This window comes from Buteo buteo, chromosome 1 (assembly GCF_964188355.1).
Source record: "Buteo buteo chromosome 1, bButBut1.hap1.1, whole genome shotgun sequence".
NCBI lineage: Eukaryota > Metazoa > Chordata > Aves > Accipitriformes > Accipitridae > Buteo > Buteo buteo.
The window spans coordinates 26,060,723-26,083,710 of record NC_134171.1 but is presented as its reverse complement, the minus strand read 5'-3'; the positions used below and the strand labels follow the sequence as shown (position 1 = coordinate 26,083,710).

At 42.1% G+C, this 22,988-nt stretch overlaps 1 protein-coding gene across 2 annotated transcripts; it reads left to right on the top strand.

The window, feature by feature from the left end:
* The first annotated feature begins 5,914 nt into the window (after positions 1-5,914).
* Positions 5,915-22,215, top strand: UGDH (UDP-glucose 6-dehydrogenase). 2 transcript variants are annotated; one of them, XM_075024630.1, is made up of 12 exons: positions 5,915-6,070; positions 6,841-7,009; positions 9,378-9,479; positions 10,869-11,069; positions 11,155-11,352; positions 11,850-11,997; positions 13,224-13,318; positions 15,795-15,925; positions 16,642-16,775; positions 17,916-18,007; positions 18,097-18,207; positions 20,958-22,215. In XM_075024630.1, exons 2-12 carry the CDS (start codon positions 6,848-6,850, stop codon positions 21,066-21,068), a joined length of 1,485 nt encoding a protein of 494 aa, XP_074880731.1. In that variant the 5' UTR covers positions 5,915-6,070; positions 6,841-6,847; the 3' UTR covers positions 21,069-22,215. The 2 variants fall into 2 exon arrangements, with proteins under 2 accessions (XP_074880731.1, XP_074880741.1); XM_075024640.1 differs by lacking the exon at positions 5,915-6,070 and adding an exon at positions 6,116-6,702.
* Positions 22,216-22,988: the final 773 nt, after the last annotated feature.

Genomic DNA, 22,988 nt, shown 5'->3' with positions numbered 1-22,988 from the left:
CTCTGCTGTTGGGAGATTTAGTATGCTCCACGTTCAGAAAAGCAATGCTGCTGCCCACAGCACTGCTTCCGAAGGAACAGCTTTGATGTCTGGTGTAATGTGCGTGGTTTCCAGAACAACATCAGAAGAGAAGAAAAAAAAGGAGGTTTTTACTAAACAATAGATAAGGCTGTCAAATGTAATCATGCCTGGGAGGAAGTGTGAATAATTTCTGTATACTGAGAGATTTAAATAATCTAATTAGAGGAAGGTCATATACTGGAAAACAAAACATTGTCATGCAGGAACTAAAAGCATAAGGCTTCAGAGGACATTCTCATCAGAGTTTTCTGGGTGGCCTTCCTCTGATTTTTAAACATGGTTTTAATCTTGCATGGCTTTTGTTTTTTATTTATATTGCAATATTGTCCATGAGACCAGCTGAAATTATTGTCCAGATGTTCTGGGCCCTATACAAACAGGCACATTGACCCTGACCAGAAACTCACTGCATTTTAGGATAAATTTTACCAATAATTGCAGTTTGGGGTGCTGGTTGTCACTAACAAAAATATTGTATTAGATTAATCATAAGCTGTTTGGTCAAACTGCCAGACCAAACAGCAAAGTCAAAGTTCTGGTGAACTGGAGAGGTGGAGGTGAGGAGAGGGCGTAAACCGGGACGTGCCAGGCGGAAAACGTCTCTCCTAACAACTCTTAATGTTGGCTCTGCGCAGTTAACTGTTATTGTTGGCTCTGAGCGCACACAGGAGCTCGGGCACTTGGCTGCCTGTGTCCAAAACTGGCGTATGGCTTGCTTTATGCAGCTGTTGGAGCCTTTTCCAGAGGAACACGCATGCCCAGTCTCACGCGTCCCTGTGTAATCTCTTTAGCTGCGTCTCCTTCCTTCCTCTTAGCACTGTAAAATACAAAGCATGGATTCAAACACTGATCCAACTGGTCTGCGGGCAAGTCTTTTGGGTGCTTTTGTGCCTCAGCCTGGGACTGTTGCCAAGTAACTCAGATTTCCCCGTTACATGTGGGGTTGCCTCCTGGTTGTGCTGTGTCAAAAGTTAAAGAAAGGCTTGACAGACAATGGTTGTTGTTGAATCTGTCAGATGTCAGTGTCACAAACTGATTACACAAACACAGCTGCCTTTAGTCAATGATCAGCTAAATCTGGTGGGGGATTAGTCTGACATTAAACACTCTCTAGAGATGATACAAAACTTCTTTCATATGCAGGGTTCCTTGCTGGCTTTCCCTCTCATCTCCAACTTCAGGGTGCCAGCCAGGACATTACGCAGTCATGCGCTCACTTGCTCTTTCGTTTCTTCCTTCCTCTCCCCCTCATCCCCCAAATCCTTCATAAATCATAAATCATTCCCTTACATAATGGAACAGCTTGTACACGAAAGGTGAAGAGTGCCCCCTCCACCTACCTTTGGCATTCAGATCACCCTTTGCTCAGTGGTTTCTGGAAAGGCAGAGATGTGGCCTCAAGCCCACTCCCCTATTTTCCACACAGAGAGGAGAACATAGGATCCAATCTCATACTGGTACCTGCTCTAGCCATTGAGCCATTATATTAAAAGATATTACCACTTTCCTTGGCCAGGCTTTTTGAATGAAGCAGTCTTAAATCTTTGGACTGCATGCCGCTAAATCCTGCTGGTGTTAGTCTTTGCCTGAGCACACATTAAAGGTCAGGTCTATGAGAGCATATCACAAAGGTATTGCTCATTTTCAGGATCAGATCAGTTTAGATATGAGGCAGGCAACTGAACTGCTCAGGCTGGATTAGACTGAGGCAGAAGATGTACCTTTAGGTACCTAAGGAAATGTATTGTCAAAACTTGACTATCTTTTGATTTTATATACTTTTTGGAGTCCATCCCCTAAGACTAGGTTATTGACTAGGTTATAAACTCTGTCCTATGTGTATCTGTAGCCCAAAATTTACAAATGACTCTAAAAGTGCCTGTTCTCCTCAAGCAGGTGCATCTGAATTCTAATAATCACCTTCCTTGGACATGGATGGTTCCATGAATTACAGTTCAGGCTGTTCAATATCAGGGCCTGAAAAGATAATTTCTCACCAGAATGTGTAAGTGAGCAGTGCTCTTGGAAGTATAGCTTACTTACAGTTAAACTATTATGCAAATGACAGTCTTTAAAATGTAAAATCCTGCATGAATGGAACAGTGACTGATCTGTCCTACCAGCAGCGCTCTCAATTTTCATTCGAAAACAACACACATAGGAACTTAACCTGAAAAAATAATGAACAGTGAGGTGAACCCTATAGGGAGACTCCTGACCCAGTCTGCAATGCATGAATTGTAGTTTGAAGAGTGGCAATCCTTCATTGATGCTGTTGTTTAACTGAATGGATGCCCTGCTAAGATACCTTTCAGCAACCAGTTAAGGGGGGTATTTTAGTTAAAATTTTGCATAATATACATATTAAGTTCATAAATTATAAAGCCAAACTGGACTACTATGAACATCTCTTTTGACATCCATAGGATTTGCATTAATTTTTTTTTCCACTAGAAAATATCTTTTAGAAAATTTTTCCAGAGGTGGACCATCTCTGAGTTGTTTCAGTGCTTATTTTCTTCACTATTAGAAAAAAAAAAACCCTGTCTTGAATCTGAATGTGTCAAGCTTCAATTTTTATACATTATGTTTTGCTAATTTGAAGGAAGGATTATCAATTTTCCATTCACACAAGAAATGAGCATTGCAAAACTTCATTTTACTCACCTGATTTTCAGGCATTGCCTCCCAGAAAGGAATTTATACCCCCAAGTTAGATAGATACACAAACTCCCCCAACAGTGGGAAGGAAAGGCTGTCTTGGAGTGAGGTCCAGGCTAGCCAATACACTGCAAGAGGGATCCGTCTGATCTAGTTAACTGACAATGGCAAAGAAAAACATACACCTGAAATCCCATTCCTTGTGATTTAAGTGACTGACCCTGCACTGCAAAAGGATTCACAGCCTACACTGAGCTGTCAGAAAAATGGAGCGGAACTCACACTTTTATTTAAAAATGCGTCCAGCAGTGGACTGGCTGCATCTGCTTTGTAGCAGCCCAGGGCTGTGTTTCCCAAGCAGCGTGCTTCAGGAGGTTTAATGGTATGCCCTGAAGCCTTACATAAGCTTTATTGCCTCTGTGCAGTGTTATAAAAAAACTCTACATACTGGTAAACAATGGGTCTGCCTGAACAGAAAAACAAAGAAAACCCTACCTAGTAATTCAGAATTTACTCTGTAATGAGACGGGAGACCCAAACTCCCTTTTCATTGCAGTGACTTTGAGCCCTGCATTTTTCCCCTGCCAGCAGTGCTTTCACCACCAGAATGTAGGCTATAGGGAAAAAAAAATCAGCCCTCATCACCCTTTCTGAGAAAGTTGTGCTGTTCTGAAAGACAAAATTCAAGATCCACATCCCAGGCAGGGGGTGTGACAGTGTAGTCTATCCATGAAGGCCCTTTACTAAGAGAAAAGAGTCTGGGGTCCACTGCCTACTCCAAGGGTGGTTCAGACATTGGAAACAGCTCTCAGATCATAGACTACAACCCAGACCTTTCTCCTCCCAGGAAAGGGCCATGATTACCAGACCCCAAAAATATTCCCTTTCAAGCTCCTTGGCAAATTAGCATAGTTGCAGATGGACAATTAGATCCCCATGTTTCTTTATAACCCACTGGTCGCAGCACTTTCCTGAGATATGTATGCCTGAACATCCGCAGCAGACGAAGGCCCTGAAGCTCCTGCCCTCATTCTTAGCAAACACAGCAACTAGGAGGTACTAGCTGACTCTAATAAAATACTAACTACCCATACATATAACAATAAGCAAAGGGAACTCCTCACAAATGTGGCTTTGCACACAGCAACCACCACTGGTTTTAGAAAATCCACTCCTTGTTTGCCAGGCACACGCTAAGCACACTTACCATACCAACGCCCTTGGGGGACCACGTAAAGGATCTGAAGTGGATTTGGCCTTGCCAAGATAGCAGCAGGCAGGTACAGAGGGACCAGATGAAGTTCTTTGTAGTACAAATGTATGCATTTGGGGCTATTCTGAGACCTAAGGAGACAGACAGGGGTTTTGAAGATGATGGTATAGGTCAGACTGACTCAGTAACGAGAGCTCACCAAGCTTCTATTTGCTTTGCCTAGGCTTCCCTGGAGGGAAAAAAAAAAAAAGTGTTCAAAATTGAGACATCTGTGCAAACTGGCAATGAGACAAGGCATCACTTGTTTTTACTTCAGAATAAACACGGTGAACCCTGCACCTTTGCCAGGCAGTTCTTTGGCAAACCACACTGACTCTGCTAGGATCCTGCACTGAGATTGCAAACCTCAGTAGGCTCTTTCAGTAGAAACACACAGATATTACAGTATCATTTCTAAAGGACCAGTGAGTTACAGTACGTACTCACTTAAACAGGCACAGAGTCTTCTAGGGAAAGATCAGATCCTCCAGAGTGAAATAGTAACAGAGTAAAATATAAAACAGAAACAATGATTCCAATTCCTTTTTTTTTATATACTTTAACATCTATGGACGAATAATGCTATATAAGAACAAAGCAATACTTTACTTGCACTGTTAACAAGGACATACACACATTATCCATCTAATTTGGCAACATTTAACATAGAAATCGTAATCTGTTAAAAGCATAAATACTGCAGTATTGCAGATGCAGCAAAAAACCCCCAGCTTCTAGGAGATGCAGTATAAGTGAACTTCAATGCACCGGGAAAGAAAAGACGGCAGATTTCTCACAATCTTTCTGCTCCCAAAGTCAGATGAAGTATACTAGTAACATATCACGTTTATACAAAAGGCAGGAGTAGTATCTGAGAACTTTGACACAACTAGGCAGGAGATCCGTGGGCAGTGCCCAGCTCATGAGGGCAAGAGTGACAGCTCGTTGTATTTCCTTCCTCTGGCAATGCTTGCAATCTGGACTTTGAACACTGTACTTCACTGTTACTTATCCACGTTTCTATTCACTTCTGTTGGGATGGCGCTACACTACGGGAGAGAGCGCAAACATTGGAGTATTGCTTCACAGCAATCGCAGCTGAAGGACCAAAAATTATTCACAGGCATATTCGACCACCGAAACCCGTCTCTTCTAAAAACACCGAGGCGGAAGAGGGGAACAGCTGAGCGAGGCACCCTGCCGAACTCCCCTGCCCCACGGGTGGCAGCCGTCCTCCCCTGGGAGCCCAGGCCTGAGCGGCCAAGCCGGAGGTGCCCGGGGCGGGGGCGCTGCGCGTGGCGGGGCCCGCAGGAGCACTCGCTCCCCGCTGCGCCAGCCCCCTCACCAGAGACGAGGCAGTCTGGGGACCCTTCCAGTGGCTCTCGGGGGGGGCAGGCCGCAGCCTCGACCCATCTCCCACAAAGCGGTAGCGAGACCAGCCAGCGGGCCGGCCGCCATGACGAAAACAAAACAAAACAACAACAAAAAGGCAAAGGGAACGAGGTGTAACACCTCCCCCCCCAGACCGACGCGTGGGGAAAAGGCCGCCGGAGGCACGGTCCCGCCCGAGGGCGCCGAGCGCCCCGAGAGGCGCCGCTCTCCCTCCTTCCCTCCCTCAGGGCTGAAGGAAGACGCTGCGGCGGGGCCCGCCCAGGCCCCGGCCCGAGGCCAGGCCGCGGAGACCCCAGCCGGGCCCGGGGGCCCTGCGGTCCCTCAGCCGCCCGTGCGGTGGCGGGGCCGGGCCCTGCCTGCGCCGGCGGCGCCGCCTGAGGTGTCCGGCCTCCATTCGCCAGCAGCGCGGCGGGGCGGGGAGGCGGCGGGGCGGGCTCCGCGCCGGCCGCCGGCCTCCGCCCCCCGTGTGGAAGGGAGGGAGGGAGGGAGGGAGGGAGGCGGGGCCGGCTTCGCTCGGCGTCCGCGGGATGAAACAGCCGCCTCGGCCCCGCGGCGGCCCTTTAAATAGCCGCCGCCGCCGCCGCTCTGCTCGTAGCGGAGCGCCGCCCTGAGCTCGCCGAGCATCCTCGCCGCAGCCCTCCGGCTCGATTCGCGGTCGGCGGGGTAGGACCGCGCCCGCCCGCAGTAAGTCTTCTGGGCTGCGGCTTCGGTGCCGGCTGTGGGTCCCCCCGCTGCCTTCCCTAGGGGCTCCACGGGGCGGGGGCGGCGGCCTTTACCGTCAGCTGCCGCCCCCCCCCCTCCCCAGAGCGCGGGGCCGGGTTGCGGCCGGGGAGCCGCTCTCCGCCGCCGCAGGCGGGAACCGGGGATGGAGCCCGCGGCGGTCGGCCGCGGCCCCAGCCGCCCGGGGAGCAGCGACGTCGGCTCCCGGCCCGCTCCCTCCACCGGGGGGGAAGGCGAGAGCCGCGGCCTCCGCGCCGCCGGCGCCTTTCCCGGCCGAGGGTCTGCGGGGACAGGGCGGGGGCCGGGGCCGGCGCGGGGGTCCCGGCCGAGCGGGGCCTGGCGCGGCTCTGCCCGCCGCGGGGCTGCGCCGGTCCCTCCCGCTGTGCGCTGCCTGCGGCTGCGGTCGCTGCTCATGCCTGGGACTGTGGTGGCATCAGCAGCTTCTCGGCCTAAGGGGGTGGTATTTACGCCGGCAGGCTCCGAAGCGACCACAGAAAGCGCTTCCTCAACGGTCTGCGTGAGCGGGCGCTCCGGGAGCGGGGCGGGCTCCACAGCCTTCCCGGGTGGGAGAGAGTAACGGCAGTTCGCTTCAAGAGGTCAGCTGTAGGAAAATGTTTCCCTCTGTGACAGCATAACAGAGTCTCAGATCGTTATTTCTCTTTATTTCCTTGAGCTGCTGGCCAGCGTTTTCATTTTTAACTCCTGATTCTCCTTTTCCCCTCTCCTCTTCCTAGAGCAATCATGTTTGAAATTAAGAAGATTTGCTGCATCGGTGCTGGTTATGTCGGTGGGCCGACCTGTAGTGTTATTGCACAGATGTGTCCCAGTATCAAAGTTACTGTTGTGGATGTCAATGAGGCCCGAATCAATGCCTGGAATTCCGATACGCTCCCAATCTATGAGGTAAACTTGTCTCGCTGTTGTCTCTTCTTCCCACCAGTGTTGCATTTGCTTCCCTCCTACCACATGGCATTTCCACATGGCCCACTTCTGAAGCTTGATAAGTATAGCACGGTGATGTCCTTCAAAAAGAGTATTCTGGAACAGCTGCTTGTCTCGACTGCTCATTAAACCAGATTTTTGAAATAACTTAATATGTATGGTGCAGGCCAGTATTTCAGGGTCATATATGAAGGGCCTAGTAGGGAAAAATGTAACTGTATATATAGTGAATTGTGCTAAATCATGCTGACTTTCTTTTGGGACCCTATTTAATCACAACATAGTCCTCTTACTCAGTTATAGATATTATCTGCTGCATTGTAGCACAGTATGAGTGTGTAATACTGAGTGGTAAGCTTTATTCCCATTCTGAATACTGCCGAAATGCCATCTGTGCTGCCCGTCTTAACCATGTTGTAAGATGGGGACAGTCATGTTCCTGATTCACTTGTACCATAAACCTCCAATCTGGCCTGGGAAGACTAGACCAAATAAAAATTATTTTTAAATGTATTGCACTGTCACTCCTTCATTACAGAATAACTTTAAGATATAGAAAGCATTTTTCTGTTTTGCTTCTCTTAGCACTTGTTATTTTTCATTCTTTTTCACCCTTAAAGAATAGGGCTCTTTCCTTCATCCTTTCATGAGATATAGTTTTTATAGGTTTGAGCTCTTTTCTTTAATGAGAGTGAAAACTTATCTTCACTGGGCTCCCAAGGACAAGGCATGTTCCCTGGTACTAACAGTTACTCTTTTGCTATAAGGAGTCTTCTGAATCCTGCCTGTGCTGTAACACTAATGCAGTTGGGTTTCTTCCCTCTTAAAACCAAACCTATACTGTGACTCTTTAAGTGAAGATGAATAGGCCTCCTTTGTCGTACTTATTCAGAGGAAAATATGTATAATGCTCAGATTAGCAGGTGAGACACGAATAAAGATTGTGAAAGCAAGTACTTTGTTTCCTATAAACAGACTGAATGAGTTAAAGTAGAGCTAGTCTTGGCATGTTTTTTTTAAAAAAAAAAACAACTAAATGCAAACTCATAACATCTGTTTCCTGGAATGGTGTCCTTTGCTTACAGAGAATGTACAAAAGCTGCCAAGAATTAGTTCAGACAGTTATAAAATTGAGTCATTGCACAGTGAGGTTTTCTGTATTTTTTTTGTTTGGGGATTTTTCTTTCCAGTGTCAGAAATTGTCTAGTGGGCTGCCTTTCTATTTACATCCCAGTAAGACCATAGTTGGAACATCTGATGGGTTGTAATACATATTGTTCTGCCTGTGCTGACCTTTGTTTTCCTTTTAAGTAGGTATTTGGTATAAAGTGAGACAGCAAAAATGTCTTGCGTAAGAAAGCTTCTGCTTTGTTTTCTTCTCTCTCCCTCCAGTGAACCTTTGCCTTTCTGGCACTTACTCAAATATCTTGTGTCATGATAGGTGTCTCAAGTTGGAGATTTGATTGCCAGGTGACAGTGTATGACTTTATTTTTCAAACAAAAAAGAAAGGTTTCTTTTATCTATGACAACTATATCTTAGTTAAATCATTTTGTAGACCATTCTAATATGGGGGGTTGCTCATGTACACCTAGCCTCCTGCTCCTCTTGTCTGAGTGGAGGTGCTAAGGGAAAGGAAAGTGATATGGCACAGTATGTGTCTCTGGAAAGAGTCTTGTCAAATTGTGCCTGTGATTCTTCCACGCTGCAGGTGTGGTGCCATGGTAAGTTTAATCTGGTCCAAAGATGGGTGGTTGCCAAAAGGAGTGGTTTTTATCTCCTGTGTGTCTCCCCTGCCTTTCTTTTGCTGGATCTGGGCTTGCTAATTTGGTGGAAGACTTCTTTGTGGGTGGTGGGGGTTTTTTTTGTGCTGAATCAGTTTTAGATCTGATGTTGGGGAGATCATGGAACGTGTAGCTGAAAGGAAAAGGAGAGTTTGGACCACCTCTTTTGTTTGCAGCTTAGAGAATATTGTAAGACTTTACTTCTTGAATCTACTTAAGATCACTCTATCAGTATTTCTTTAATTGTTGCTCATGGTAATAGAAATGAGCATGGGAATAACTGGAGTCTAAACTCTGGTTGTGCAAATAATTCAGTGTGGCTGAAACTTTTGAGACAGCATTTTATGTGTTTTGAATAAGAAAGGGCTTTATTTTTTTCATTATTAAAATCTACAGAAGCTTTACTTTACATCTGGCAGACTGAAAACATGCCACACTGAGGAAAAAAAAATCTTTCTGTATCTGAAATGATATGCTATTTGTTTGGGCATGCGGTTTACTGTTGTTCTAACTGTATTAACCTTAACTTTTTCCTGCTTTTTTCAGCCAGGGTTAAAAGAAGTGGTAGAATCCTGTCGAGGAAGAAACCTCTTCTTTTCCACCAGTATTGATGATGCCATTAGAGAAGCTGATCTTGTATTTATTTCTGTAAGTTTAGGGGGAGAAGGTGGTTGTATGTGTTTGTCTTTTTTTTTTCTTTTTTCTTTTTCTTCCTTATCAAATAATTATGTTGCTTTTATGTTAGGAAGAGGGTTTTGTTTTGTCATATAGATTCGGTTAGCAATGTCATGTCACTGTGTTAGTTTTCTCCTTGTCTTTCTGTGTACGGTGGGAAAAATGCTAAGTAACCTTTTTATTTTATTTTTATCTGTTTCTTATAGCCAGTAGAACATTTGACAATGAACAGGCTCTAAGTCAAAATTATGTTGATGTTTAGCTTGGTTAGATGTATGGGGTCTTAGAGCAGCATATAGTGCAGATCTGTCACTGCAGCGTACAAATGAGATCTATGGGACTTTAATAATACTGATACGGTTCTTAGATAGGGATGCAAAGTCATATACTGATTATTGGGTTACAAAGATGACTTCTAGAAGCTTTTAAGAAACAGTGTATCAATGGAAGAGGGGCTGGTTTTAATATTTTCTAGCTTTAATATGTCTAAGCTGTTGACACCACTAGGAAGAGGATCCAATCAAACATAAACTGTGTGAACTTTTGTAATCTAGAAGGTTGTTCCTAATGCAGAATCCAAAAGAACTAATTGCTATTCATCTTGGTAGGCCACAGTTGAGTTTTTTGTTACTTAAGTCCTCTTTTCTTGAGAGCTCCTTTTTGTTAGGGCACCTCAGTACAGAGCTGTCTTTTCTGATAGTATTTTTCTCCATTAAGTCTAAAATGAATGCTACTTGGCTGGATGACTGCCACTAATACAGCCCATATATTGCCACCTGTCCTTGGCTTAAAACATGCTGTTGTGTTTTACGTGTTGTTGCCATTTCTTCTTTCAGTTTGCAATGAAAAGGACCCTCTGTCTTAATCTAAATGATGTGTTTTCCCTCACGTTGCCTTTTCTATGTACTGCAGTATAGCAGTTTTCAGCAGCTCTACACTTAAGTTTCACTGCAAAGTGGGTTTAAACTAACTGCCTCACTAGCTGCAAGATTCTTACATGAATTTTCACACCCCTAATGTGGGACAGAAAACAAAAGATGACTGGCTGTAATCATGAAGAAATTACTGGTGTTTCCAGACTAAGAACCAAGTTTCACTGAAGCCTGCAGAGCTGCTATGAATTGCTCTTGTTTAAATTCTGTTTGGATAGAGGTCAATGAGCTTTCTTTAGAAGACAAAATGGGTAATTGAGAAAGCTAATAGCTGGCCATCTGATATGGTAACTGGAATAATTCTGGGGTAGAAGCAAGTTGGACTCTGGGAAGGAAAATGTCTGTCATTCTTAACAATTTCACCTTGTCAGTACCTCTTGTGTTATGAGACCTGTAACATTTCTTTCCCCCTCCATGTATTTGTAACTAGGTTAACACTCCAACAAAGACCTATGGGATGGGAAAAGGCCGAGCAGCTGATCTGAAATACATTGAAGCTTGCGCTAGACGAATTGTACAAAATTCAAATGGCTATAAAATTGTCACTGAGAAAAGCACAGTACCAGTACGTGCTGCAGAGAGCATTCGTCGAATATTTGATGCTAATACTAAGCCTAACTTGGATTTGCAGGCAAGTGTAATCTTTGAGTTGTGTATTTAAAGGCTGGTGGTTGCTTTTGGCTTTTATCTGTTGTTCTTTATTCCTGTGCCTCTAGGTGCTGTCTAACCCAGAGTTCCTTGCAGAAGGAACAGCCATCAAGGACCTGAAGAACCCAGACAGAGTGCTTATTGGTGGAGATGATTCTCCAGAGGGACAGAAAGCTGTCCGTGCTCTTTGTGCTGTTTATGAGCACTGGGTGCCCAAAGAAAAAATCCTCACAACCAATACTTGGTCATCAGAACTTTCTAAACTGGTTAGTGTTACTCACTGCTGTTGTCTGCAATGAGCAAAAGGTGTAACTGAGATAAAGCTCAGAAGCACAAGTTCACTGATGCGGAGTGATGCAGCTAGGAAAGACATGAGGTTGGGAGGACCCAGTATGTGTATCAAAGTATCTTCTTCTTTTTTTCCAATTATCTCAGCTGGGCTAATAGATGATACTAACTTTCCATGAAATCCTTTTCTCACTTTTATTGGTGTGTTACTTATTACTAAGCCAAAACTTCCAGTGCTGCAAAAACTGGTTACCATCATAAAACAGTTCAAACTCTGCAAGTTAAGCATTAAATTATTTTTCCTTAGATCCCATTAACTGGCATTTATGTATTAAACTAGTTATGTTACCATTTTGTATCTCAACAGAGTTACATAGATACTAAAGTAATCCTTCCAGTAGTAACTCCCTTCAGTCTGTGGCCCTCTTGGTTTCTGGAAAAATCAAGTTCTCTTTACTATGTTTTTTATTTACAGGCAGCTAATGCTTTCCTTGCCCAAAGAATCAGCAGCATTAACTCAATCAGTGCTCTGTGTGAAGCTACAGGAGCAGATGTTGAAGAAGTAGCAAGAGCTATTGGAACAGACCAAAGAATTGGAAATAAGTTTCTCAAAGCCAGTGTCGGTAAATGAAAAATTCCACCTCTGCCACCACCCCCCCTTCTTTTTTTTTTTTTTTTTTCTTGTGGGCTTCTGTTTAACAGTGCAATAGGTCTACTAGTAGTGTTTTGAAGTAAGTGATCTGATACTCCAAAATCTTCTACAGCATGAGTGTGTGAAAATATTGCTGTAGAGTACTAGCATAAATCAGTTTTTCTGGTAAAATGTCTAGGACTGAGGTTGCTGTAGACACCCAGGATTTCAGAGTGCATGGTTTATTCTGCCTGGGACACTGGAAAGAAAAGCTGCAACTTTATTTTTCTGGAGCACCGCTGATGATAGTGCTCTCCAAGATGTCTTCCCAATTGTAACTGCTGCAATTTTCTTTGGGAGTCGCTGCCAGTGGCCTGAGGAAAGGGATGTCTCTAGGTCAGAATGTGTAATGGCAACTTCTAATTTGTAGGATGAATTCAGTTGTTTAGATTTACTAGAGAGTAAGATGTGATAAAGTGGTGATCAGTACAACAAACTTTCAAACTTATGGAAGAAGACTAAAGTCTATCTATATGGCTACAGTCTTCGTGATAGAAAGAGAGAGTGTGACTTTAAAATAACCTTATTAAATATAACCTTTCCTAGAGTCTATGCAAGAATGAAAAGTAGATAGTAAATACATTACCAACATTTCTATTAGGTTATTATAATTCCTTCTACAATGTGTTGCTTCTGGGACTCTGCTGAGCAAAGTTCTAGCGGTCAAGGATCCTTCTGTTAATTGTTAATTGTCTCAGTTCTCCTTTAGTCAGCTCTGGTGATCATTTGGTTCTTGGCAATGAGTAGATAACCATTTGGAGGTGGGGGAGGAAAGAATCTGATCTTAACATACTTGTTCTGAGAAATATTAATCTAAATCTCTAGGTGGGGGGAGAGCAAACCCAGGAGCTTGTCCACCCACTTGTAATAATAAAAAACTAGGGGCTCTCTTACCATATGTTTCCCTGAGACTGGATTAAAACTTCCATTGACTTCAGTGGGACCTGAAGCAGATTTTAAGGCTTCTGTAATTGACAAAGTAAGTAGGTCCAGGAGTTGAAGTTTGAGACATTCTTAAGGTTTTCATTTGCTAGCAGTGAAATACTGGGAAAAATTACAATGCTGACTATGTCAATGATTGCCAAAAACTACTTGATTCCAAAGATGGGGTTAGAACAGTACCTCAGTCACCTGCAAAATAACCATTTTCTCTTTCAGGGTTTGGAGGTAGCTGTTTTCAGAAGGATGTCTTGAATTTAGTGTACCTCTGTGAGGCACTGAACTTACCTGAAGTAGCCCGCTACTGGCAACAGGTACAAGTTCGTCACTAATTTTTTTGAGGGGGTGGTGTTTCTTCAGTATTCAGCTTTCAGGCATTGAGCTTTTGAGCATTGTCCACATATAATCTGTTTCAGCTTTAAGGAGCAGATACCTTAATGTTGATTATCTTTACATTTTAGGGCCCTCAGCCTAACACTGGCATTTGATACTCCTAGCTGCTTAGGCTTTTTTGGGGTGAATTAAGTTGTCTGGATCAAATGGATTGGGAAGTTGTCTAGAAGTAGCAGTAGAAAATGTGAAGTACAAGCATGTCTGGACTCCTGTCTTCCTCTTGCACTTGGTTATCTCTGTCCGCTTTGAATTCAGAGCTTATGATCTTTTTCTCAGGGTCTGCTTACACAGTTCCTCTTCTTTCGGAACTTGGCAGAACTTGCTGTTCTTTTAAATAAACGTGGTTGCTGCTGTTCCCTGGTTAATGTTAGGAATGGTTGGGAAGATGTGGATGCTCTCAGGCCTAGCACGGATGCAGCAATACCAGGATGCTCAGTCTGTACTAGCAAGTGTTTCCCTATTAACCAGTGAAAACACCTCACCCTTATTCCCAGTCCTGACTGAGGAAGCAGCTTTGACATAAGTGGTATGATCAAAAGAACAGCTTAGGCTGTGGTGATCGAGTACAAAGCTGCCTAGAAGGTGCCCCCAGAATACCAAGCACATGATTTGCCTACCTTATTAGCAGCTTTCCTTTTTTTTTTTTTTTTTAAATCTTCCTTTTGGCTAGCCTTTCCCCCCCTCACTTTTCTCCAGCCCACACTGCTGCCAAATAAACAAACTGCCCACAATTACTTTTTCATCATTGGTCAGTTGTGCCACATCCATATCGAAGTCCAGTATTTCTTCTACCATTACCTAGGTCATCATGGCCATGTTGCACTGTTCATAGTATTACTTAAGCTCTGTTGGCTTCACAAGGTTCTATTCCCCCAAAAGTCCCTAATACTCCCTTCCAGTTGTCTGAAGCTTGGCTTGATCTCACTCATAATTCCCCCATAACTGCTTGTAAAACTCAGTCATCTCTCATGGTGCTATCTGTGACCCTTGTCAGATTCTTACATTGTCTGTGATGTCCAGTAGCTTTCTACATGCCATTCAGATAGCTTAACCTCCAGCCAGGGGCTAGTCAGTGGCATAGTTACTTGCTTGCAACTATAACTCTTACATTAATTGCTTGGGACAAGGAAGACATGGGTTTTATGCTGCCTGCCTCTGAAGAGATTCAGACTGACATCTTCCTTAAAAATGTACTTCATTAGGATAGGTCTAGTCTATGGTGGAGAGGCTTGCAGTCCCATCAGTGAAGAGAGACTTAACATACTGCATGAACCTTGTACAAGCATCCAGGAGAGGTTTGGTTCAGTGTAGGACTTGGATGCATTGGCACAGTAGGAAAGAGAAGGAGCCATAGGTTCTGACACTTGCTACTGCTTTTACTCACTATAAGGTGTAAGCAGACAACAGACAAGCCCTGGAGCTGCAGGAGCAAACCATGTTACCTCACTGATGATCTGATGAATAGGGAAAAATAAATACTGTCTTGAAAGAGAAACTGGTTTGGCTCTGTCCTTTATGATCACAAGGGTCCTTCTCAAAAGACAACCTACTCGGTACCTTGGTAACCCAAAGGCATAGGAACACTTACAGTTTGCTCTGTGTGGAGGTAGTTTTTTATTTAATAAAAGCCTAAAAGGTTACATTGTTAATGTAAACAAACTAGTTTAAAGTGCTTTTAATGCTTTTATGCTCTCTTGCTGTTTTAAGAGCAATTCTTTGCAGTATTTCTATATGGCAGTCTTTTCAGTCCATGTTGAACACTGACTAGCTGGGGGAACCTACCTTTCCTATTCTACTAGTGATCCAGTGCCCTCTGTGTGTTAAGGGCTGGAGATCAAAGTATGAAGCAGGCTGGAGGAAAATACAGGAACAATCAGAGTAAGTTAACCCACCTTCATGTAATAACAAAAGTGAGGCACTTAATCTGGTTTAACCACATTAGTTTTGTGTATTGAAAACGGTTAGTGTGGATTAAAAAGGCTAAAAATGTTCTCACAGTTGTTTATACATGGCACATAAGGAAGTGTAGATCTGGCAATGGGATGTCCATGTGACATCAGGTACTCTTAACACTGAAACTACTTTCCATTCTTCTGCCTAGAATACAGTAAGTTGTAGATTTTTAAAAAAGCAATCTGAAAAAATCCTAGCCTTTGAGCTAGATAATACATGATAGTATGTGTGTATATGCATCTACAGTCACTGATTAAAAGAGAATTTGATAAATTAACTGAATTTAATCTTTGGGTTACTTATGATACTGAGTAAAAATACTTAGCTTTCTCTTTTAAGACTCTATTAAACTTCTGTGTGGGTAGCTTGGCTTGATTGCTAAAAGAATCTGTTTATAGTTTAAAATGGCTCCCTTCTGTACCATCATGCTTTATGTGATTTCAGGTAATAGACATGAATGATTATCAGAGAAGACGATTTGCTTCCCGCATTATTGACAGCTTGTTCAATACTGTCACTGATAAGAAGATTGCTATTTTAGGGTTTGCATTCAAAAAGGATACTGGGGACACAAGGTAAGAAAGTGAATTCAGTTCACTAATGTGGATTCCCTACACTTGTCACCAGCTATGCAGCTAACCCCCGCCCCCCCAACTGAAGTGCATTAATAAAAATAGATCAGATATGGGACCCTTAACCTCTTGTGACTGAATTGGTTTGTAGCAAGGATTAGTCTTTCTTAAATGGGTGAGACGATTGATTCTTGACTTCTACAACATACCTGAATCACTCAGAAGCTGGAGCAGGTAACTCTAGTCGTTAATAACTTGCATAAGCAAAGATAGATTTTGACAGAGTCCTTCCATTCTCCACAGCAAAGAATGCAACGTTTTAACAACTGGTTCTAAATTGCTACATGAAGCCAAAGTTTCAGCTCTGTTTCCCATAGGTGGTTAATTCTGTTTTGCTGTAAAGCTCAAACTTGATACAACTCTCCAACTGCAGTTTGTGGGGAATGCTTATAAGCTTGACGCCTTGTTAACTATGGCCAATAGGAGTCCTGGAGCTTAGTATCTTTCTTGCATGATTCAGCGAGAGAGGTGTAAATTTTTCATATTGCTCTCCTTGGTGTCCCTCGAGATTTCAAGTTTGCTGCTGGCATGGATTACCACTAGGATGTTTAATGTAAAACTGGTATAAAAGCTCTGACATTGCATATCATGACACATGAAGACTTTCATTACTTAGAACAGGCCACCTGGTTCTTTAACTGATTGATTCACTTCCTTAGAGAGTCATCCAGTATCTACATTAGCAAGTATTTAATGGATGAAGGAGCAAAGCTCCATATCTATGATCCTAAAGTACCTAAGGAACAAATCATCTTGGATCTCTCACATCCAGGTGTCTCAGAAGATAACCAAGGTAAGAACACTCACGTAGAGCTTATTTCCCCCCTTCCCTCCACACCCTATTCTCAAAATACATAAGGTCTGTTTAAATACTATAAATTCATTTTCACATCTTCACCTTGGCAATGATGTGCTGTTGGTTACACTTATTAGAAGGTTGTCATAGCTCAGAGGATTACTGTAACTGTTCTCCCATTCCCCATAGCTTTTATAGATAAATGCTAATTCTGTGCTATTGTATATTTTTCTTTTGATAAATACTCATTTGAATACATGCAAAGAATTTTCTCTCTGCATAATTGAAAGGAAGAGAAAGAAGAATGTCCAGAAGTAGGAGAGACTAGTGTTGCTTTGTCAGCTCCTTTGTGTCCTGAGTCCTATCTTGCCTTAATTCTTGCTTCCATATCTAAAGTAGAAATAAAGAAATAATTTTGGAATTCACTGTAGAGCATTCTGCCTTCCCTCATATCACTTCCAAATTCATTTGTTCCCTTAAATTCAAGACAACTTTAAAGTAATCATCTATGACTAGAAAAATCTTGGGGAGAAGCAGGATGTATTTGGGTTTTTTGTTTGCTTTTCTTATTGGGGAGGGGGAGAAGGCTAGATCAGGCTTCTAGAGGTGAAGACAATGGAGGAACATGAGCTGTGATGAAGAGTGAAGGGTGTACATTATTTGACATGCCCTTGGATTAGAGGGGGAGGGGAGGGTTGCCTCTAGGCAGCTGCTGAGGCAGTCAGAGGATGAAGGCAGCCCCTAGTGAGCCATGTGTATCTTCTTTAGTGTGAACTGAGTGTTAAACAGGATCTGTGTTGTGCTGCTATTGTACAGACAATGACCTTTGTGAGAGTTGGCATTTGAACACTCCATAGTAACTTCTAATTCTAGAGATGCTCTTGTGACAGTTTAAATCAAATTTGAATGCTTAACTTCAAACATTTTAGTGACTCTATTCAGATGCCAGGTACAAGCTGCTTTCATTTAAATAAGTGAAATCAAAGTGACAAATGTCTTGATAGAAAATATCTCTAGGTGAGTGACTTGAAACTCCTTGTTTGTGTAGGGGAAGGAAGGAGACTCATTTGCCAGGAGTGTGCCAGATTGATGCTAAAGATGTATGCAGAATAAGACTTTATTTTTCTTCTGTTACAGTGTCTCGGTTGGTCACTATCAGTAAAGATCCTTATGAAGCCTGTGATGGAGCTCATGCCCTTGTAATTTGCACTGAATGGGACATGTTTAAGGTAAATGTTATCTTCAATTTAAACTACAGAAAAAAAGAGGGATTGTTATGCTACTTATTTATTCTCTCTGGTTTAATTGCCCTTTACAGGAGTTGGATTATGAACGTATTCATAAGAAGATGCTGAAGCCTGCATTTATCTTTGATGGTAGGAGAGTTCTAGATGATCTTCACAATGAGCTACAAGTCATTGGCTTCCAGGTAATTATCTGGGTGATGCTGCTTTTTATGCTTCTTTCCTTCTGCTTTTTTCCCCTCTTGCTCTCTCTTCATCTGCAATGACTGAGTAGCAAGGGAAAAAAAACTCTTCAGATGAGGATTTAAATCTAAACCTGTCCGTACTTAAGTCTTTCTGCTAGTGCTGTCTTCCTCCATTATTGCCTTACTATTTTCATAGACTGATGCTCTGTTAAAACCCAAGCTACATCAGACTATGCCATCAACTTTCAGGAGTATAAGCATGCCTTAGAATCATAGAATCATTTAGGCTGAAAAAGACCTTTAAGATCATCAAGTCCAACTGTAAAGCTTTGGACTGGGAAATCATGGAGAGTTATAAGATAGATGTAAAAAAACTGCTAAATCTCACTCCTAATTTCATTCTAGGTAATCAGCAGGATATTTGACTCCAAAACTAGCCCCTTCAGTTTCCTCAAGTCCTGCAGTTTTTGCTGCTACCACCCAGCAGAAGGGCTAAGCTTGGCATTTGGTGTATGTTTTAACCTGTGCCACAGCCCCTACCTGGAAACCTTATTTTAACACCACTGATCAAAAAAAGCAGCCTTTAAAATTGACAGTAATGGGATAGCAAAACACGCCTCCTTCAGAAGTAAATGTAAGCTGTAAACACCCCTTTTTTGTTCTTCACAAAAGACATAAGCAGGTTTACCCAAGGCATGAGAATGAGACTTAAAGCCAGACAAGGTGTAATGCAGGTAACAAATGTTTATCAGCCAGTGAGATCCTCCACTTGGACAGACTACTAAGAGAAGTTTTGGACTTTTCTCCCTGAGGTCTGCACAAGGCTGGCTGACGTTGGAGATGAAAGCATTGTACACAAAGATGTATCTGAAGATAAGTCACTGAAATGCTAAAGTGTTACATGGGAGGCTGGAGGAGATGATTGATTAGTCCTTTGTGATTGATTAATATCAGCCAGAAGATCAAAACAATGGTGTCTGTTTACACCAAAGAGAGGACCCTGAAGCAAATGCTTAACTTCTCAGCTAAGCATTTTGCTCAGCTAATAGCAAATTATATATCAAACTATAACCAGTGTGATATTTCTCCTAGAAACTTCTCTTCTGAAGTCTGTGGCTTAAAGACTTTCCAAATCAGAGATTGTACCTTTGTGTTTCATAGCTCTTGGGTGACTTTTCTGTGAAATGCTAGTTGAATTTTTAACCACTTCATGAGTTTGCCAACCAGAATCCAGTTTGTCATCCAGGTTTATTATCCAGATTTTTCATCCAGAAAGCATTCAACAATTTACCTATATTCTCTGTATAAAATAATAAAAAGGATTTTGTCTTAAATGGACAACCCCACAATTTAAGTTTTTAGGTGGCCAGTCTTTTTCACTGCCCTTGTTAAAAGTTATTGCATAGACAGCTTGATGCCAATAGCAATTCCATTACATACAATCCAAATCTATGAATTTGGGCAGTTTTTATTTTATTTTTTCTCAAACTGGATTTTAAAGAACTTTAAACACACCTACCATTTCAATTATAACCTGTTTCCACAGTGGAAGCTTAATTCAGGAGATATGAATGTGAAGCTCTAATTCTAGGTAAAGTAATTTCTGATTTGAGAAAAATAACTGCTCAGGTCTCAAGTGGGGGAGGCAGAATAAGCCTTGACTGAAGGGCTTGAAGCACTTCTAGCATAGACAGTTTGACTAATACTAAAATCACCAAATCCCTGAATAATCTGATAGAAGCATCTCAGCAAGACATAATCAGAACAAAATCTACAAGCCAGATCACATGCGTGTTTCAGTTGTTTCATTCTGTGTACTCGTGAGTACTGTGATTACTTGCATAATGGCTATAGGCTTTCTCTCTTGATATTTTTTTTCCCCTACTTAAACTATACACAGCCTGTTTGTGAACAGGCATGTATAAATTGATTTAACCAGTCAACTGAAGCTGTTATGGGCAAATATGGTGCATACCACTCACATGACTGTTTAAACAACTCTTTTCAGAGTTAACTCAAATGTCTGTCTAGAATATATTAATTGAATTTTTGTTAAATTTAAAATAGTTGAAGTATTTTGTCTTTTGGTGCTTTGCATCCAACCTGCACTACTTACTCAAGAGGAAAGCTACAGCTCTCCTTATTTACTGGGTGTCTGAACTGTTTTGCTAGTTGGTGTTTTGTCTTCTACAAGCTCTGTCCTTAGTGATTTACATTAGTCTTACCTAGAAATTAGGGGAACCTGTCTCACTCTTTGAATTTAGCAGTACCTGGCACTTGTGTGTGTTGGCTTTGTTACATGCTTTCTCTTATACAGAGTTAGCTGCCTTTAGCCTTTCAGAGTTGTATTGTTTCAAAAACAATCCACTGCATTAAGGAGGGGAAAAAGCTTCTAATTTACTGGGTATAAATTTTTAGACAAAGGAAGCCAAACCCACATTTTACGAATACCTAGAAACATTTTGTGGTATTGTACTGACAGTCCTATGGAAGCACATAAATGTTCAAATTAGCAAGGCACAGTTTTAAATAAGCAAAGCAGACACCTGTGAAAGGCTGGGGTTTTTTTAAACTATTTGTGACTCCAATCCCAGAAACTGTCCCTGGGCACATCATGCTTTGTGGCTTGTATTGTTCTAGTGTTCATGAAATGTAGTCATGGTCCTGGATTTAATTTGTAGATTCCTTGTAAGTTGACATGATTATGTTAGCTTGCCACACTCACTTGTTAAATGTGTTTTCTCTTTCAGATTGAAACAATTGGGAAGAAGGTGTCAGCCAAAAGAATTCCTTTTGCTTCTTCATGTGAAATTCCCAAGTTCAGCCTGCAGGACCCACCTGTCAAAAAGCCTAGAGTATAGTGTTTAATAGGTACTGAAGGAATTCTGTGGACCTTCTTAGTGATAATAACTGTAAGCCTATGCTTTTTTTAAGGAAAGATATTTTTCATAAACTAAACCAATTTTACATTAGAAATGGTACCTGGTACATGTGAATTCAGTCTATTTTCAAATTTCTATTTTTATAGCAATTTTTTTGGTTACTGAAGATGGTACAGACCTGTTTTTAATAATGAATCATCTTTTAAGTGGAAACGTTACCTTCAAACTGCAGATTTCTGCTTCCAGAAATGTTCCTAAACTGCACTTTAAATGTTTCAAGTGATAGGAAAGCAAAAGAAATAGAATATCTTTTTACTTTAGTCCAGTTATGGACAGTGATCAGGAACTCTGGTCTCAAAAATTTTTCATTTTCCTTTGGGGTAATTCTTTGCCCAGTTAAATGCTTGCTCTAACTGGTGTTGAAGTCAAAAGATAAGTTCTAAGTTAATTTGGTAGGATTTGTGTTGAGCCCTAAAACAGAGCTGACTGCAAGAATAATACCCCAGTCTTGGTTGGGATCAATTGGCACTGATGCAGTCTAAACTGCATCTGTTGGGAGGCCAGATAGTTCTGCAGGCATCTATCATGTAATTAATGACAGTGGACTAGGAGCTATGAACTGATCCACTGGCTTTTCTTCACTTTTGATTCTTTGGTTGTCTTGCCTACATTCCATGTGCAGTCACATAAATTATTGATCTAATCAGATTCCTGGGGCAAGCTTTTCCTCAGTTACAGCAATATAACTCATCTTCAGCAGAGGAGCTTTCTGCTTGTTCTAACTTGGAATTTAAGCAGAATTACCTTAATTTGGCGTCAGTCCAAGTAGAAAGCAAATATTGGCTTCAGAGCTACCTGATGGTTATCTTTTTCCTTCCTTTCTGCTTATGTACTTCATCTGAGAGCAGCTTTCTTAAAGAATCTGCAAAAAATTATTCTCTGCTGTTAAGAAATTATTAAAAATAAAAACTCAGCCCCATAAGTTAGTCAGCTTGCTACCTCATTTAATTAGCAGGAATGAATACTTCCTATGTTATCTTGATATTTTTACCTTTATTATTACTTTATTTCTACTTGTTTTTATTATTCTCAATTGGCCAGTGCTATTAAAATCCTTGAGATGACAGCGTTTGTGTTTGGCTTGTTGCATGGGGTTGTGAAATGGAGGGGAGGATAGAGAAGGATGACCATGAACAGATTTCAGACTAGAAGCCATAGATGTCTTAGTTGAATAATAGCAGTGTTGGGATGTTAGAGAATTGTCCTGTAACTAGTCACATAATATCTTCTGAATTTGTTCAACAGGTGTGCCTTCAAGTATGCTAGTTCAATAGTTAAACAGGGCATAAGGTCAGCGTCACCTTGGTAATGACTACTATCATAACTATTTACCCACAGAAACGTAGATACAATTTAAGCTTTAGGACAGCTATTTGAAGATTTGAGGACCTTGTCTACCCAAATTGTTATACAAAACAAGACAGTGTTCATTATCTGACCGAAATAGCTGTACCCTTGAACGAGATGCTTTCAGATTCTGCACGTTAATGGCTTCCACACAGGGACTTATTATGCATTGATCACTTGGCACTTTGGGCAAATATGCCTCAGGCTTTTTGTCCTATCATAAGATTCCTCTGTGAGGAGCGCATCAGAAGCCACTCAAAGTGAGTGAGAATTATGTGGGCTTAAAATCAAACTGTCATCTTTCATCATGCCATGTCCTCTTCTTGATTCACTAGAGCTACTTCCATACAACACCCACAGAGCAGGGACAGCCCTGTGATACAGTTGTGGTATTTGTAAGCATTGTAATCCAACTGGTAGATCACCCTGTCTTTGCAGGTAGGCATCCTCTCAACTACCTCTGCCCTCATAGCACCTGAGAGGGCAGGGTGG

Coding starts and splice junctions, on each gene's coding strand:
- UGDH (XM_075024630.1), top strand. CDS start 6,848: ATGTTTGAAATTAAGAAGATTTGCTGCATCGGTGCTGGTTATGTCGGT. Junction 11,998..13,223: donor GTTTCTCAAAGCCAGTGTCG/GTAAATGAAAAA, acceptor TTTCTCTTTCAG/GGTTTGGAGGTAGCTGTTTT. Junction 18,208..20,957: donor TACAAGTCATTGGCTTCCAG/GTAATTATCTGG, acceptor TTTCTCTTTCAG/ATTGAAACAATTGGGAAGAA.